The 14,922-nt window shown below is 42.4% G+C and overlaps 1 protein-coding gene across 1 annotated transcript in view; it reads right to left on the bottom strand.

Annotated features, from left to right (window-relative positions):
• The window catches only part of LOC143386921 (alpha-1,6-mannosylglycoprotein 6-beta-N-acetylglucosaminyltransferase A-like), a 115,555-nt gene that overhangs the window by 58,657 nt on the left and 41,976 nt on the right, over positions 1–14,922 (bottom strand). Inside the window, exons 2-3 of the mRNA XM_076841694.1 lie at positions 6,848–6,924; positions 5,372–5,461 (exon numbers count right to left, since the gene is read on the bottom strand). Of these exons, the coding sequence (XP_076697809.1) occupies positions 5,372–5,461; positions 6,848–6,924 (167 nt within the window). The remainder of the gene's footprint in view (positions 1–5,371; positions 5,462–6,847; positions 6,925–14,922) is intronic.

Genomic DNA, 14,922 nt, shown 5'->3' with positions numbered 1-14,922 from the left:
ACCGTTCTGCATCTGATGCTGCAATTCACCAGGTAACTAAAAAGATGAGGCATTTTACTTTATTTCCTTGTGAGATCTGTCAAACTTCTAATGTTGAAAATAGATAGAAAAAAGAATTGGCTCTTTCAATAGGATAACTAGAACAAAAGTCACTGGGGCATATGCTGATCAAGTTGAGAAGCCAAATAAGGATATCCCTCTAGGTTATCTTATCACCCGCTAGAGAAATCTGGCATATGATATGGGAAATTATCAATCTTCAGGGTTCAATGAAGTAAGAAAACAGGGAGAGAGGAGAGAGGGGAAGGGGAAATGGGGGAGAGACATAAAACGAAAAAATAAACCAAAACCAGACCAGCAAACCCCAACAATGACTGAGGTATTATCTAGGATTTAAAATACTAGATGGGAATTAATTGAAGGAATTAATTGGCTTTGGAAACCATCTCTGCCAATTTCACATTAACAATTATAGTGGGTATACTGACTCCATATACACCAGCTCCCAATTTATTTTTTTATTATTTTTTTTAAAGAGAGAGTGAGAGATGGAGAGAGAGAGAGAGAGAGAGAGAGAGAGAGAGAGAGAGAGAGAGAGAATTTTTAATATTTACTTTTTAGTTTTCGGCGTACACAACATCTTTGTTTGTATGTGGTGTTAAGGATCGAACCTGGGACCCGGGCCGCAGGCATGCCAGGCGAGCGTGCTACCACTTGAGCCACATCCCCAACCACCAGCTCACAATTTAAATGCAAACACAAGCATCATATCCAGAGATAAACAGGTAAGGGGAAATGTGCTTTCCATTTAAAAAAAAGTGAGGTAAAGGGCATGCTAATTAGCTTGATTTGGTCTTTTACAATATATGAGTGTATCAAAACATTGTGTTGCACAAACTTAGACAATTTCTATTTTTCAATTTAAAAAAAAAGCATCAAGGGAACAGTTGAATTTCTAAATTACCAGAAGTCAAAGGATCTAAAGTTAAATCAGATTTGGTGAGCAAGAACCATACATTGATTTTAATTCTAAAATGGAACCAAAAGCCCACTTATAACGTCCAAGGCTAAGTGACAGGCCACAACTTTCTTCAAATAATGATGACATTGAAAACCATAAATGTATCAGTTATGTTGATTGCCTGTCTTCCATTTCTAGGCTCTGCTCTAAGTACTTTCTCATAGAAACGAGAATCCTCACAATACACTCAAGGTAAGGTCTTTCAAAACCAAACAAAAATTAAAACTAATAGTTACTAAAGGAAGAACCCCAGGCATGAAGAAGTTGAGTCACTTTCCCAAAATCACAAAACATAGAAAACAGGAGAAATGGAAGCTGAAGTTTAGTTATGAGGCTCTAAGGCAGTAAGTAATCCTATTGAAGTGACCATCACAGTGAAACTTTTGAACTCTTATAAGGTAACTTGATGATGCTTTGATTAAAAAAAATTTTTTAAAGTCCTGGTTCAGGGTTATTTTTAGAATAAAACTTAAAAAAGAGGTTCCTAGCACTCTCCCAAGAGAAACCATCTCTATCCTTCCTGGATCATTCTTCCTCTCCCATCTGACTCTTAGGATGAGCACACAGCATGATGGAAAGAAAATGAGTTCTCAGTAGTTGACAATAGATGATTATGACAGATGTTCAAGAAGTGCTCACTTAGAATTTGCCTAAACAAAAGGGAAAACCTGATCATCTTCAGAAAAGAGTGATTGAGTAATGAATTCCCATTCCACACTTTGTGACTACAAGAATCATGTCCTGAAAGGAAACACTCTGTCTCCAAAGTAAGTACAGATGACCCATGCAGAGCCAAATCTGTCCAGCAGTCCTTTCAATTTTGCTTCAGAACCTTGCTTTTCTTTCCTTTCAGCTCCCCTGGGAACTGGGAGTGGGCAGTGGTCTCAAAGGAAGGAAACAGGTCATGAATAATTGCAGTCCCTTTCTAGCAGGTCCCCCCCACTTTCGTACTGTGGATTGAACCTAGGGACACTAAACCACTGAGCAACAACCCCAGACCTTTTATTTTTTATGAGACAGGGTCTCATAGGGCCTCCCTAAATTGTTGAAGCTGGCTTTGAACATATGATCTTCCTGCCTCAGCATCCTGAATTGCTGGGATTACAGGAATGTACCACTGCACCTGGCTTTTCAGTGGTCTTTATTGCACCCCGACAGCTTCCCAGCTCCTGCCTCAGAGATGGAGAGGAAGTTGAAGTGGGAATGTAAAATCCTCTATTCTGTCCTCAGTCCTCTCCTTCTTGGGAAGGTGTGAAATTGGCTCGGTTTGTCAATCATAGTGCACAGTTGGATTCTGGCTATATTCTATCACAGGGAAAGGGGAAGAAAACTTGAAAATTAAATTGAATGAGAAGCCTCTCCCTCGGGGCAGGAAAAGTACTTCTAATTGACTTCTCACTGGAGTGAAGGTTAATTTGTAGACCCAAGCCTTAACCCCCTACAGAAGGAAATGATAACTTAGGCCACAGGCCACCCAAGTCACAAATAAGAAACACACAGAGATAACCAGTAGTCAGACGGCCCCTGGCATATGCCTATAATCCCAGCAACTCAGGAGGCTGAGGCAGGAGATTGCAAGTTCCAGGCCAGCTTCAGCAATTTAGCAACACCCTGTCTCAACATTGAAAAAAAAGGGTAGATGTGGGCCTGGAGATGTAACTCAGTGGTAGAGGTTCAGTCTTCAGTAGAATAAAAACATAAAAATAAAAATGTATTTGCTAGCAGCCTGCTAATGAGGCAAAGCACAAGCCCAACTCTTGAACTTTTAATTTCCAAGAGGTTCTAAACTCATTTATTCTGGGGTTCTCATGATGGCCACAGAGTGGCCATTGAACAACTTGTCAAAAATTTTTTTTAAAAAGTCTGTGGGACTGGAAGTATAGCTCAGTGATAGAGCATATGAGAAGCCCTGGGTTCAATCCCCTGCACTATACAAAAAAAGTCTGATTTAAATGTACTAAAGAAAGAGGGAATGATCAAAAAAGAGAGGCAAACTCCATAGAATGCAGGGATACATGCTGGCACGCTGAATACCAATACTGACCTGACTTCTGTAATCAAAAGAGGTCTGCTCCTGTCACCTTATGAAGCAGAAAAGAAAGGCACCTGAATCCCACTAAGAGACCCAAGTGGTGGGAATATGAGGTTAAGGGATCATTCAATAAGCTGGTCCTACCAAGCTAACCTTCGTATGCAGGAGAAATGTGGATTCAAAATGCCCATAAGAACACAAGTTACTCTGAAGGGGGGACTTTTGTGACCCTTACACAGACCAGGTTTCAGAAGTCAGGGAGAGGCCTGGGGTTGTGGCTCAGAGGTAGAGCACTCACCTAGCACGAGTGAGGCCCTGGGCTCAACACTCAGCACCACATAGAAATAAATAAATAAAGATATTGTGTCCAACTACAACTAAAAAATAAATATTAAAAGAAAAGAAGTCAGGGAGATAAGGATAATTCACCCTAACCATAAAATCTATAACAAGAGGACCCAATTAGCACTGTGACAAGCATGGGCCAAAATGACCTAACATTGTCCTGGACCTTTACCATGCACAGTGAGGACTTAGAAGACTGATATCATTCTGTTGTCAGTCAAAAGTCAAGAGGTAGACATGGGTGGGACTCTCTGGAAACTCTCCTTGGACCCTCAATGAAACTTGAGGGAAGGAGGGGCATTTTGTTCGTCTCCTCTTTGAGAGGACTCACTCTCTCCTTGAGAGTGTCCCCTTTTCCTATCCCTTCAATGAAAGTATGCCTAGTACTCTTGAGAGACATGTCTGATGTGATTGAAAGAGCCAGCAAGAAAGGACCACTCTAGTGGCCTCAGCTCTACAATGGGAACTTGCCCTGTAACATCACAATGAAAACTATGGCAAACACATTTAATTTAGCTTCAAAACTGGAGTCATTTTCCATGGAGCACCGGGGAGCTATTAATGTTGGCTAAATGGCAATATCAACAGCACACAAAAATAGGATAGGATGAAAAAGAAATGGCAGCAGAAAGCCCACTGAGCTGCATTCTCTGAATCTGGTCTTCATCTGTTTCATCAGCCCTGAGGGCTGGCCTGGCCATCAGTGGGAGAAGGAGAAGTAGCAGGGTTTGGTCCCCTAGAGGTTCTTCCCCTTCAGCTGCTTCTGTATAGACCTTAACACCTCTCCACTCCTTGACTTTCCTAAAGGTGAAATGAAGATCACTGAAGCCTATAGCAAATCCAGTGTGGTCTGGAAAATGCTCTGCAATCCTTATTTAAAACAAACAAACAAACAAACAAAGCTTCTATTTAAATTCAAGGGTGCAATAACAGAAGTAAGAGAAGGCAAAAGTAACTAATTCAACCTTTAAGAAAATGGCTAACTCTGGCCACATGACAAGAAGCTCAGTATCACTAAAAAAGGAAATGCAAACCAAAACCACAATGAGTTTTATCACTCACTTCCATAGAGATGGCTACTATCGAAAACACAGAAGGTACCATGTATTGGTGAAGATGTGGAGAATCTGGAACCCTTGTTTTTGGTGGCAATGTAAAGGGTATGACTGTCATAGAAACAATACAGCAGGTCCTCAAGAAATGAAAAATAGAATTATTGAATCATCCTGTAATTCCATTTCTGGGTATATACTTTCCAAAGAACTAAAAACAAGGTATTCAAGAGAAAATTATACACCCAGGCTCAAAGCAGCATTATTCACAAAAGCCAAATGGAGAAGCAACCCAAGCATTCACAGATAGGTGGATAAATAAGCAAATGGTAGTATATAAACACAGTGGCATATGGTTCAGTCTTAAAATGGAAAGAAACTCTAACACATACTACAACTTGAAGATTAGTGAAGTGAGCCAGATGCAAATTATACGATTTTGTTTTTAGGGGGTAACTAGAATAGTCAAGTTCAAAGAGACAGAAAGTAGAATGATGACTGCTAGATGCTAGGGGACAGAGGTGTGGAATTAGTGCTAACTAGGTACAGAGTTTAAGTTGTGCAAGATGAAAATGATTCTGGAGATGGGTGGCGCTGATGTTTGCACAATACTGTGGAAGTACTCAATGCCACTGAATTGGTCTTAAACGTGGTTCAGAGGGTAGATCTCACATTACCTGTTTTTCACAATAGGAAAAATTGAAGGAAAAAGTGAACAGCTCACTCAAGCCTGTTTTTCTACTAATGAAAAAAAAATCTTTTGAGAGGTGGGGAGAATAATGACAAAAAGACCATAGTTCCTCCATATAAAAACAACACTACACATTTTGAAACTTTTCAAATTCCAGGCTCAGCCACAAAACAGTTTAACCACACACATGCACCCCGCCAGGAGCCACAGGAAGTGAGCTACTTACCTACCTCACTGAGGTAAATAAAAAATGAGCAGGTGGACCCATCCACTCCATAGTCTGCGTAGCAGCGATCCGAGCGCCACATATCTTTCATCCACTGAAATGACAAGCACACACATGAACACCTTTCAGCTCTCCATTCCCTGGGCTCCTACCCATCTGCTGAGAGAAGGAGGGGGTATAAAGGGTGATAGCAGGGTGAATGGTTCAAACCATAGCTTAACAACAGAGCAAGTGGTTGCTGAGCCACGATGACCAGATGTTCAACACCTGGAGCACCCACAGGAAGACACTGGCTTCAGCTAGGCCACAGCTGTAGAGTGAGGCCAGGAGAGGCCATGCCTAGCAGAGTTTTATCAAGGCCAAATGCACGTCTTCTGGAAACTAGGGTTTCACCAGTGCCTGAAACACAGAGTGTGGGCAGGTGGGCCTGAGTGCAATTTGAGCATCGGGGAGCACCTGCTCCAAAGGAGATCAGCAAGTGCTTGCCAGGTTGGTCTCACAGTCATAACTGCAGACCTAAACTGAAATTTCTCCCTGAAAGTTACTGGGCAGGCTATATAATTTTCTTTTTAACTATAGACTTTATGTTTTAGAGCAGTTTTAGGTTCACAGCAAAAGTGAGTGGACGGTACAGAGCTTCTATGCACCCTTCTCCACAACACAGCACTCCCATCAACATCCTGCATTAGAGTGTTACATTTGCTATAATCAGTGACCTACATGAACACATCAATATCAACTCAAGACCATCATCCACATTAGGCTTCACCTTTGGTGTTGTACATTCCATAGCTTTAGATAAATGTATTATAGCATGCATCCACCATGAAATTATCAATGGGATAGTTCATTGCCTAAATAATCCCTTCTGCTTTACCTCATGTCTCCCACCCCCCCAATCCCCTGGCAACCACTAATCTCTTTACTGTCGCTATGGATTTTTAAAAAAATGTAACATTGGGCTGGGGCTGCAGGTTGGTGTTAGAGAATGAGCGTAGCATACATGAGGCAAGGGTTGGTCCCCAGCACCAAAAAATAAAAAATGATAACTCTGAAAGAGTGGCCCAGTATCGCTGGGTACTCACCACAAATGCAAATGTGGCACCAAAATTATAGCCTGGATTAAATGATCAGGAGCCTGGGACTAAGACGGCAGGGAGGTAGGGGTAGGGGGCAGGTGGACACTAAGAAACCCTCACAGGAAGCACCCACCCACTAGAGGCTGGAAAAGAAAGCAGCATTATGGCAGGCACCCAAAGCGGGCCAGGCTCTTCCAGTGTGACCATGGAGGGTAAATGTTGACTAACTCCATGGGGTTGGCATAAGCAAAGAAGGGTCATGATGGCCACAATGCAATACTGAAGGATGGAGGCACCCCTTAAATAACTCACTTCCAGGTCTCACTCACTCATTTGTATCTGGGGGGGTGGGGTGGAAGATTGAGGATGATGGAAATGAGCAGGTGATGCTTCAGCCTTACCTTGATCTTCCCCTCGTAGTGGGGGTAGCCATCCATAGGAGGCAATACACATTTTTCTCGAGCTCCATTAATGATATCTAAAAAAATGAAAAACAACAAAGGATACCATCAAGTCCATAAAATATACATGCCTAACATCCTTGTCAGCAGAGAGACAGGAAGAGAAACCAAAATAAGAGATGCCCATCATGGCAGCCAGGTTCTGACCCATAGAACCTCACCAGCTCCAAACATGTTTGATTGGTCTGTGGTGAGGACCTGACTCCAGGAGACCCCACCTACAAGATGATGACCTCTGACTGGTGTGCCTTGACTCAGAACGGTGAGTAGGCTGACCAGTGTGCTTGCTTAGAAATTTGCAAGTGAGAAACAGAGAACCAAATGAATGGGGAGCAGGAAATAAAGCCATGAGATTAGGAGTGCCTGCCAGGGCTGGGGGGTGGGGGGCATCGGAGGCCACATGGGCAAAGTGAGATCATGCAGAAACTTCATGCAGTCATGTGTATGAGCTCAAGAAACCAACAGGAGACAGAAGGGCAAATAGAACTTGGGTGCAGAGGAGCAGAGAGGCACAAAACACCTGCGCCATCTTGAGGAATTCCCACTGTGGTTCCAATAGGGACAGCTCCTTACAGATATTAGATTTCCACCAGGATTTCTTTATTGCTTTATATATTTTCTCACCACAAATCCCATTTATAGTAACTAGTACAAGTGGATTCCGCTTCCTGGTGACTATAGAATCAAAACTGAAAAAAGAGCAGCATTCTTACAAGAAGCTTATAATCTAAAGAGAAAGAGTGAACAAGAAACTGAACGGTATAGCTGACATGATTCAGGACTGGGCAAGGGAGGAGACCCAACTCAATCTCCAAAGCTCAGAGAAGGCCTCCCAGATCCAATACTAACTTAGCTGAGATGGGAGGACAATGTGGGAATGAGCCAGACAATTTAAAGATGTCTTTCAAAGTACTGAGGTGGGTCCAAATGTAGGAACCCACTTAGGCGGGAAGGAAAATATGTGAGATACTGAGAGGTGAGACAGATGAGACAGGCAGCGCCCACACAGGAAAGACCTCAAATGCCACGACAAGGACTTTGGTCTTTTCCTCAAAGAACAGCAGAGCAATAAATAGTGAAAGGTTTTAAGAAGTGAATAGTTATAAACCGATTTTTCTATAGCAATGATCATGCTGGTTGGAAATCTGGACGACTCTATCTGCTTCATTCTCATTTTGTATCTATATTTTCCAGGAAGGTTTGGAAAATGTCACCCTTATTTCCTACCAGTGGTTTTCTATATAAAGAACTAGTCAGAAATCAGATCCCAAATTGCAACATTATTTGATAAATAGTACCTTGGTGGTTATTGGGACTAAAAGAAGAAGTTAGCCCTACAGAGGATCTTAGCTGTACCTAATCCTCAAAAGCCACATCTTTCGAAAGTCTGCAACAGAAATTCATGACTTCTTGATCAGGCATTTCACTGGGACATCTCCACAGGAAGAAACACCCTCCTTATCAGGGATCAGAGGCAGCGTCTACTGGCAGTCAAAACGAAGTTACCTAGATTGTCGGGGCCTCTGTTTTGTTATCTATAAAATGGAAATGGCTGTTGCTCTATTTCTTCTAGCTCTTACTAGCCAAGAGTTCAGCCTGGCTCAGCCACTTTTAGAAATGCATTCTTTGTGTTTCTTCATGCTCTGCCTGCAGCTTCCCTCTCCCACTTGCTAGGGCACAGAAGTCACTAAAGCATGGGCTGCTGCATCAAAGAATACAGAGTACTTCCCAATGACTGTGACTCCCATCAGTGTTGCAAATCCTGGTTTTGCTGGGCAACACTTACCAAGCTGCTAAACAGTAGCAGAGGTCCTGAGAAATTAGGAGTCTCCAACAGTTGCAGGATGGGGTGATCAGATGTTTTTGAAGAGATATATAGAGTGAAATGCTCAGCCCCCTACCTCCACTACAGACACTATTCTACTTCCAGAGTGTTTAGAGACCAGAGGCTCCTGACTTGAGTGGCAGGTAGGGTGGGGTGAAGCAAATTCATTAGATGGTCCAGGAAGTAGATAGAGCCCTGGGGCTGGACTATGAGTACTCTTATTGAGAGTTTCAAAAATATGTGATGGCCAAGGTCACTAAACTTTTTCTAAAACACACCCAATATAGGCAGTGTGCCACACAGTCTCTCTCTGATGTAGTAGCCACACAAAAGAATGGGTGGGGCCACACTCTAATATAACTTTATTTACAGAATCAGATACAGACCCTTGGGTTTGCTCTGCTAGGAGACTCCCCAAATGAGATTCCTCCTTTCTGTGAACACCTGCTGAACTGATTCCTTCCCCAAGACTAAGGACAAAATATTCAGGGGAATTTTACTACTAAGCTTCAGTCCCAGCCCTTTCTATTTTGAGACAGGGTCTCCTTAAGTTTCTGAGGCTGGCCTCAAACTTGTGATCTTTCTGCCTCAGCCTCTCAGGACACTAGGATGACAGGTGTGCACCTTACTTGGCCTGAAGCCAGTCCTTCTAAGGAGCCCTGCAGGAATTCCTCTGCCTCTTCTGTTCTCCGCCCACCTTCCTTTATATAGAACTCAACCAGGGCTTGCCTCCCTGAAAACACAGTCCTCAACCTGACCCTCTTATGCCCGGTTGGGTTTAGTTGGATTTGGCCTTGCCCTCCTTTGGGCTTCCCTGGACTCCTGTGTACACCTCTCCACCACCATCTGCTATTCTCTTTATATCTGTCCATCTCCTGTCCCAGGTCATGAGGAACATGAGAAGCTAATATCTTTTTGCTGGGTCACCAGGCACTCAGTGAATGCTGTTTGAATGAACGCAGGCAGGTTCCCGTCTTTCCCTCGATCTGACTCCTAGTCTGGGGAGGAGACTCCAGCTAGGCCACAGTTTTTAATGTTCCTCTTGACAGTTTATCAACAAATCTAACAGGGTCTCCTCTGTGATTCTATTACCTAATAGATGAATTTCCTGTCCCTTATTTTGTGACACAGTGATGGTTCTGAATACACAATGGGTTTCCAAAGGCTCTAATGTGCTACAGGCTGTGGGGTGGGTGGAATCAGAGTGCAATAAACAGAAGTTCCAGCCTTCTACCACAGGGAAGAGCTGCTCCCTGAATCCGACCAAGGGCAGAACCTTCCATCACCACACAGCTCCTGAGGACTCTGGGCTTTTTCTCAGAGGACAGCTCCCCATTTTGTTTCCATCACAATGAAAAAAAACTCAGTAAATGTTTTCATTAGTTTGTACTCACGGAGAACTTTCCAACCTGTGGAAGAGTCTGTGATCTGAGTGTGGCTAAGAAACAAAATCTTAATCTAGTAAAGGTTAATGCTAATGCTTTTCAGGGGATGCTTGTAATTACTCTATACAAGGTCCCTTCAAAAGAGGGGGACAGACCCTGCTAAGATGTCACTAGAACGTTTTCCCTGCCATTCACCCAAGTTCTCTCTCCCTGCCATTTTTTTTTCCATATGATGAAAGGGCAAAGAAATACAAAGAGATGTTAATATAAGCAATGAGGCTCAGTTCTTAACTGTTGTTGAGGATTCAGTTTCACCTCTCACCTTCACGAAAGCCAAGCTACATCATTGTGGTTCACCTAAAACTTCACCTCTGTACTGATTCTACAGAACTGTCACCCAGCTGTCGACAGAACAGGCAGACTACGTTGGTGTGAAAATTCCTCTGTTTTATAATGGTACCCACACAGTGTAGAAAGTGCTTGGGTACTGGGTTTAATCTATGAGAACAAACACTTTCTGTCATGCTTAGACTTGGGAAGAACACACAATACAGAGGCAGCGGTAGCAAATGGAGGAGTCCACACACACAGATGGGTGCTCCCGTGAAGGGTAGGCAGCATCTCCTGACTGCCACACAGATGCAGCTACGCTGGGAGACATGTGCACAGGGCAAGAGCAGCATTAAACACACACTGACAGGAAACGATGACTGTGAACCAGATAGATTTTTTTTCACTCATGCTTTCCTTCCCATCTGAGGGCAGAAGGGAGGGAAGCAGGGAGTCAGGACACGAATAAGGAGTAAAGAGGTTTTGAAGGAATGGAGGAGATGGAAATACGGTGATATAAGGCAGGAAGCCAAGGTGGATGGAGGACACTAACAGGCTTATGCAGCACTTGTCTTTCTGGAGTGTTGTCGCACACAGGATCACATTTTAGACAAGGGAGATGGTGACCTCATCTTATAGATGGGAAAGGAGAATGTTTAAAATCCTCAGCACCAACCTCCAAACTCAGCCCAGTGGATGTGAACCTGCTGCCTGCTGTGTGCTGAAATGGGTCCTTCTGAGACATAGTCTGCACCTTCTAGAAGGTAACCACCACGTGTGTGGAGGAAGGGACCTTGTGTGGCATGTGGAAGGAGGGGTCTCATGGGGGGATATGGGAAGAGGGACCCCTGTGTGGGAGGTGGGGACCCATGTAACAGTAAAAGAGGTACCTGTCAGCCTCCTGTGGTGGGGGGGAGTGGACAGGATTTTTGTCCAGGGGTCCAAACTCCACAGGCTTTTTCAAACAACTGAATGAACAAATGCAAAAAGTCGTAAAGAGCCCAAGTTCCCATGAAGTGGAGAGGAACGTTTCACAGAGAAACAAGGGACCAGAAATCCTCTCTCCTAATCACTGACCCAGCAACTCTGAGTTGTGGACCACAGCCTAGGGAACCTGGGCTCAAAATGAGGCAAACAGCAGCAGGAGAAGACCCTTTTCTGCTGGGAGAGGAGATGTGGATTGCTGATATTTAAAGCTTCTTGGAATTTAAAAAGAGAGCTTGTGGTTTTTTGATATGATCTTAATGAATCATTTGTTAACTGTCCTGATGCTTTTACAAGGTTCATCAGGTACTATACAATTGATCTCTTAACTACCCCGTTTGACATACATGCATATATATATTTTTAAGACATCAACTCTTGACTATGCAGCATAGTTCAAACATCTACTGCACACTGAAGTTAATGATAACCAGTCCTCGCTGCCGAATCAAAGAGATCTGGAAATAAGGTCACAAAAAGAGTCTCCCAAACAAAAGAGACTGAAGTCAGATGTCAATCTCAATCCTGATTCAGACAGTGCTTATAGGTGGGATGATGCATAAGAAACTCAATCAGCTCTGGGTGATGATAAAGTGATGAAGGAATAGAGGAAAACCAGTGGTAGGGAGAGGGACAGGTATCTGAAAGTGAGCCTCACACAAAGACAGGTATTCAGAGTGAAATTTGCTCTACCATGAAGAGAGGTTGCTCTGCCAAGGCTCACTTTTCTGTACATCGATAACAGTAAAGAAGACAAGTGTTTGAAATGACATCTTAGAAAAGAATTCAAAGGACATAGTGTCATTGGCTTTTTTATTGAGAACCCCCCCAGGTGTCTGAGAGGTTAAGAGTGTCTGATCCCTCACCCTGAGTGAAGAGAGAAAAGGGGCAAAGATAGAAGAAAGATGAGTTTAAAATAAACCTCTCAAAATTCAAAAACTGATGGCCATCTGTTTGCTCCTGGAAGTGTCACAAAACCCAGTTTGATCTTCTCACCTTTACCGACAACTGGGATCACCATCCACACTAGCACGGGCTCCATTCAACTCAAAGGCACTTCACCCATAATTCCTCTCCAATGATAAAAGGTCTCCAGGGATTCTGTCCTGTGTGTAGGACAAGGTGGCAATTTCTCCATGCACACCTCATATGAACATGCAGCTACACTTATCAGAAGGCCCCAGCAAAGTGCACCCCTGTGAACCCACACTGCCTCAGCATCTCAGCAACAGCCAGGAGCTGGCTGGATCTGCACACTTGAGACCCAGCTCTTGCCAGCATCTCCATCAGCTAGCTTGGCTACAGGAGTGAAGAGCAATAAAGCCAACAGAAATCAGCCATGGTAAAATACAGTCTCCAATTAAAATGACCTCACTGGTCATTCTCAGTTTGCAAATACTCACTTAGGGCTGCTTCACAGTTTCGCTATGAGAAAAGTAATTTAATTTCTATAACTGAGCCATGTACACATATTTCAAGCAGAAGACTCTACAGTAATGAGAAGGTCCTTGATCACCAAAGGAATGGGGCAGCCAAGATGTGGCTAACAGGCAAGACTCTATCCCAGAGAGTATACAGCTTGAGTATCCCTTCTTTTAAATGCCTGGAAGTATTTAAAATCTGAGAGATTTTTCAGAATGGAATATTTGCATAAACTTCTGGTTAAGCATTCCTCATCAGAGAATCCCAAATCAAAAACGTCCCAAAATTTGAAAACTTGGGGGCATCATGTCAACAACTGAAAAAGCTTAGGATTTTCAAGTATTGTGGACATCAGATTAGTGACGCTCAACTAGTACTGGACACTCTGAAAAGGCTTATAATATTTTCTTGTTCTTTTAGTCTAAAAAGCTGGGAATGCAATTATCCCTGTGCAGAGGAATTTTGGAGCTGCAAGAGACTTCATATTTGTCAGACCTTTCTTTACTTAAAACTCTTGATTCATAAAACTACAGCCTAGAGAAATGAAGTGCAATCCTCATTCATTGATGTAACAAAATTTATCAAGCACCTTCCCTGTGCAAGACACTGTGAATGTTCAACCCAGGACTTTGTCTTCTGATTCAAATTCATTCCCAGCATTCTGTTTCTAGGAATTTAAAAGACAAAGAACCAGTAACAGTACCATATTTGTGTTCTGCATAGGAAATTCCATGAATCAACACAGAGGAATAAAATAACAAATTATTTTTCCCTTCTGTAAAAAGCACTTCCAAGGTCCTTGTGGATTTGTTAAATGGAAACCTAGAGCTCCACTGTTGCCCATGTATGAATACTATGGAAGTAATGGAAGTCAACAAGCATATAAAAGTACATTGCCAAGTACAAACATTGTCATAATATTTCCTATCATAATTTGGCCAAATAACCTCAGATTATTTATACTACCCTTGTTCACATATTCTTTCATTATTTTTTATAACTTTATCTTCCTAATTAAGCTTCCAAGAATTAATGAGGTTTTTCCTTTTCTTGGTAAGTTAGTATTAAGAACAGGACCTCGACCAAGATTCTCAGTATGAGAGACAGGACTTATACACATCCATACCCTACATGCATACACCAAAACTCCATTCTGATAAGCCCCAAGATGTTGCTTCTAGACATGTCCACCCAGAGAAAAAGGTGCATATCACATGGTAGGCAGAAAATAGATAGGGTTAAATAACTGCCACTCAAATGAAAAAAAAAAAAGAGCTTATCATTAGACATCAGGGAAAAACAAATCAAAAGCACAGTGAAACAGGAGTTCACATCAATTAAAATGACTATAATAAAAAATTCAGATAATAACAAGTATTGACAAGGATAAGGAAACATTAGCACCCTCTAACAGTCCCCAAAACTCTGCCATTGATTCATTCAACAAACCCTGGACTTAAATAAGCATCTGTAATGACTTCAGTACCTTCCTAAGAAGTTAACACAGCAATAAAAAACACTCTCTACCTTAAGAGAATATAAAATGCTGTGGCTACTTTGGAAAACACTCTGGCAGTTCCTTTAAAAGACAGAGTGATCATTTGGACCTAGCATTTCTACTTCTTGGTTTATAAAGAACAAAAGCATATGTCCATGCAAAAGAAAAATTTGTACACAAATGTTCACTGCAGTCTTACTGTTAACAGCCAAAAGTTAAACAATTTAAATGCCCATCAGCCAATGATTAGATCAAATGTGATCCATTCGTAGGGTGGAGTATCATTCAGCCATAGAAAGGAATTAAGTGCTAACATGGATGAATCTTTAAAAGTTCATGCTAGATGAAAGCTAGTCACAAGAGGCACTCATTGTAGGGTTTCACTTAAAAGAAATTCCCAGAATAGGAAAATCTATAGAGGTGGGAAGTAGATAAGCATTTGAGGGAGGGGACATGGAGAAGCAGAGGGAGGATGATGGCTAAAGGGCACAAAGTTTATTGTGGGGTGATGAAAATATTATAAAATTAATTGTGATATGAGCAGTAGAACCCCCTGAATATGCTACAACTT

Source organism: Callospermophilus lateralis, unplaced genomic scaffold (genome assembly GCF_048772815.1).
Source record: "Callospermophilus lateralis isolate mCalLat2 unplaced genomic scaffold, mCalLat2.hap1 Scaffold_182, whole genome shotgun sequence".
Taxonomy (NCBI): domain Eukaryota; kingdom Metazoa; phylum Chordata; class Mammalia; order Rodentia; family Sciuridae; genus Callospermophilus; species Callospermophilus lateralis.
This window is presented reverse-complemented; position numbering and strand designations above follow the sequence as displayed.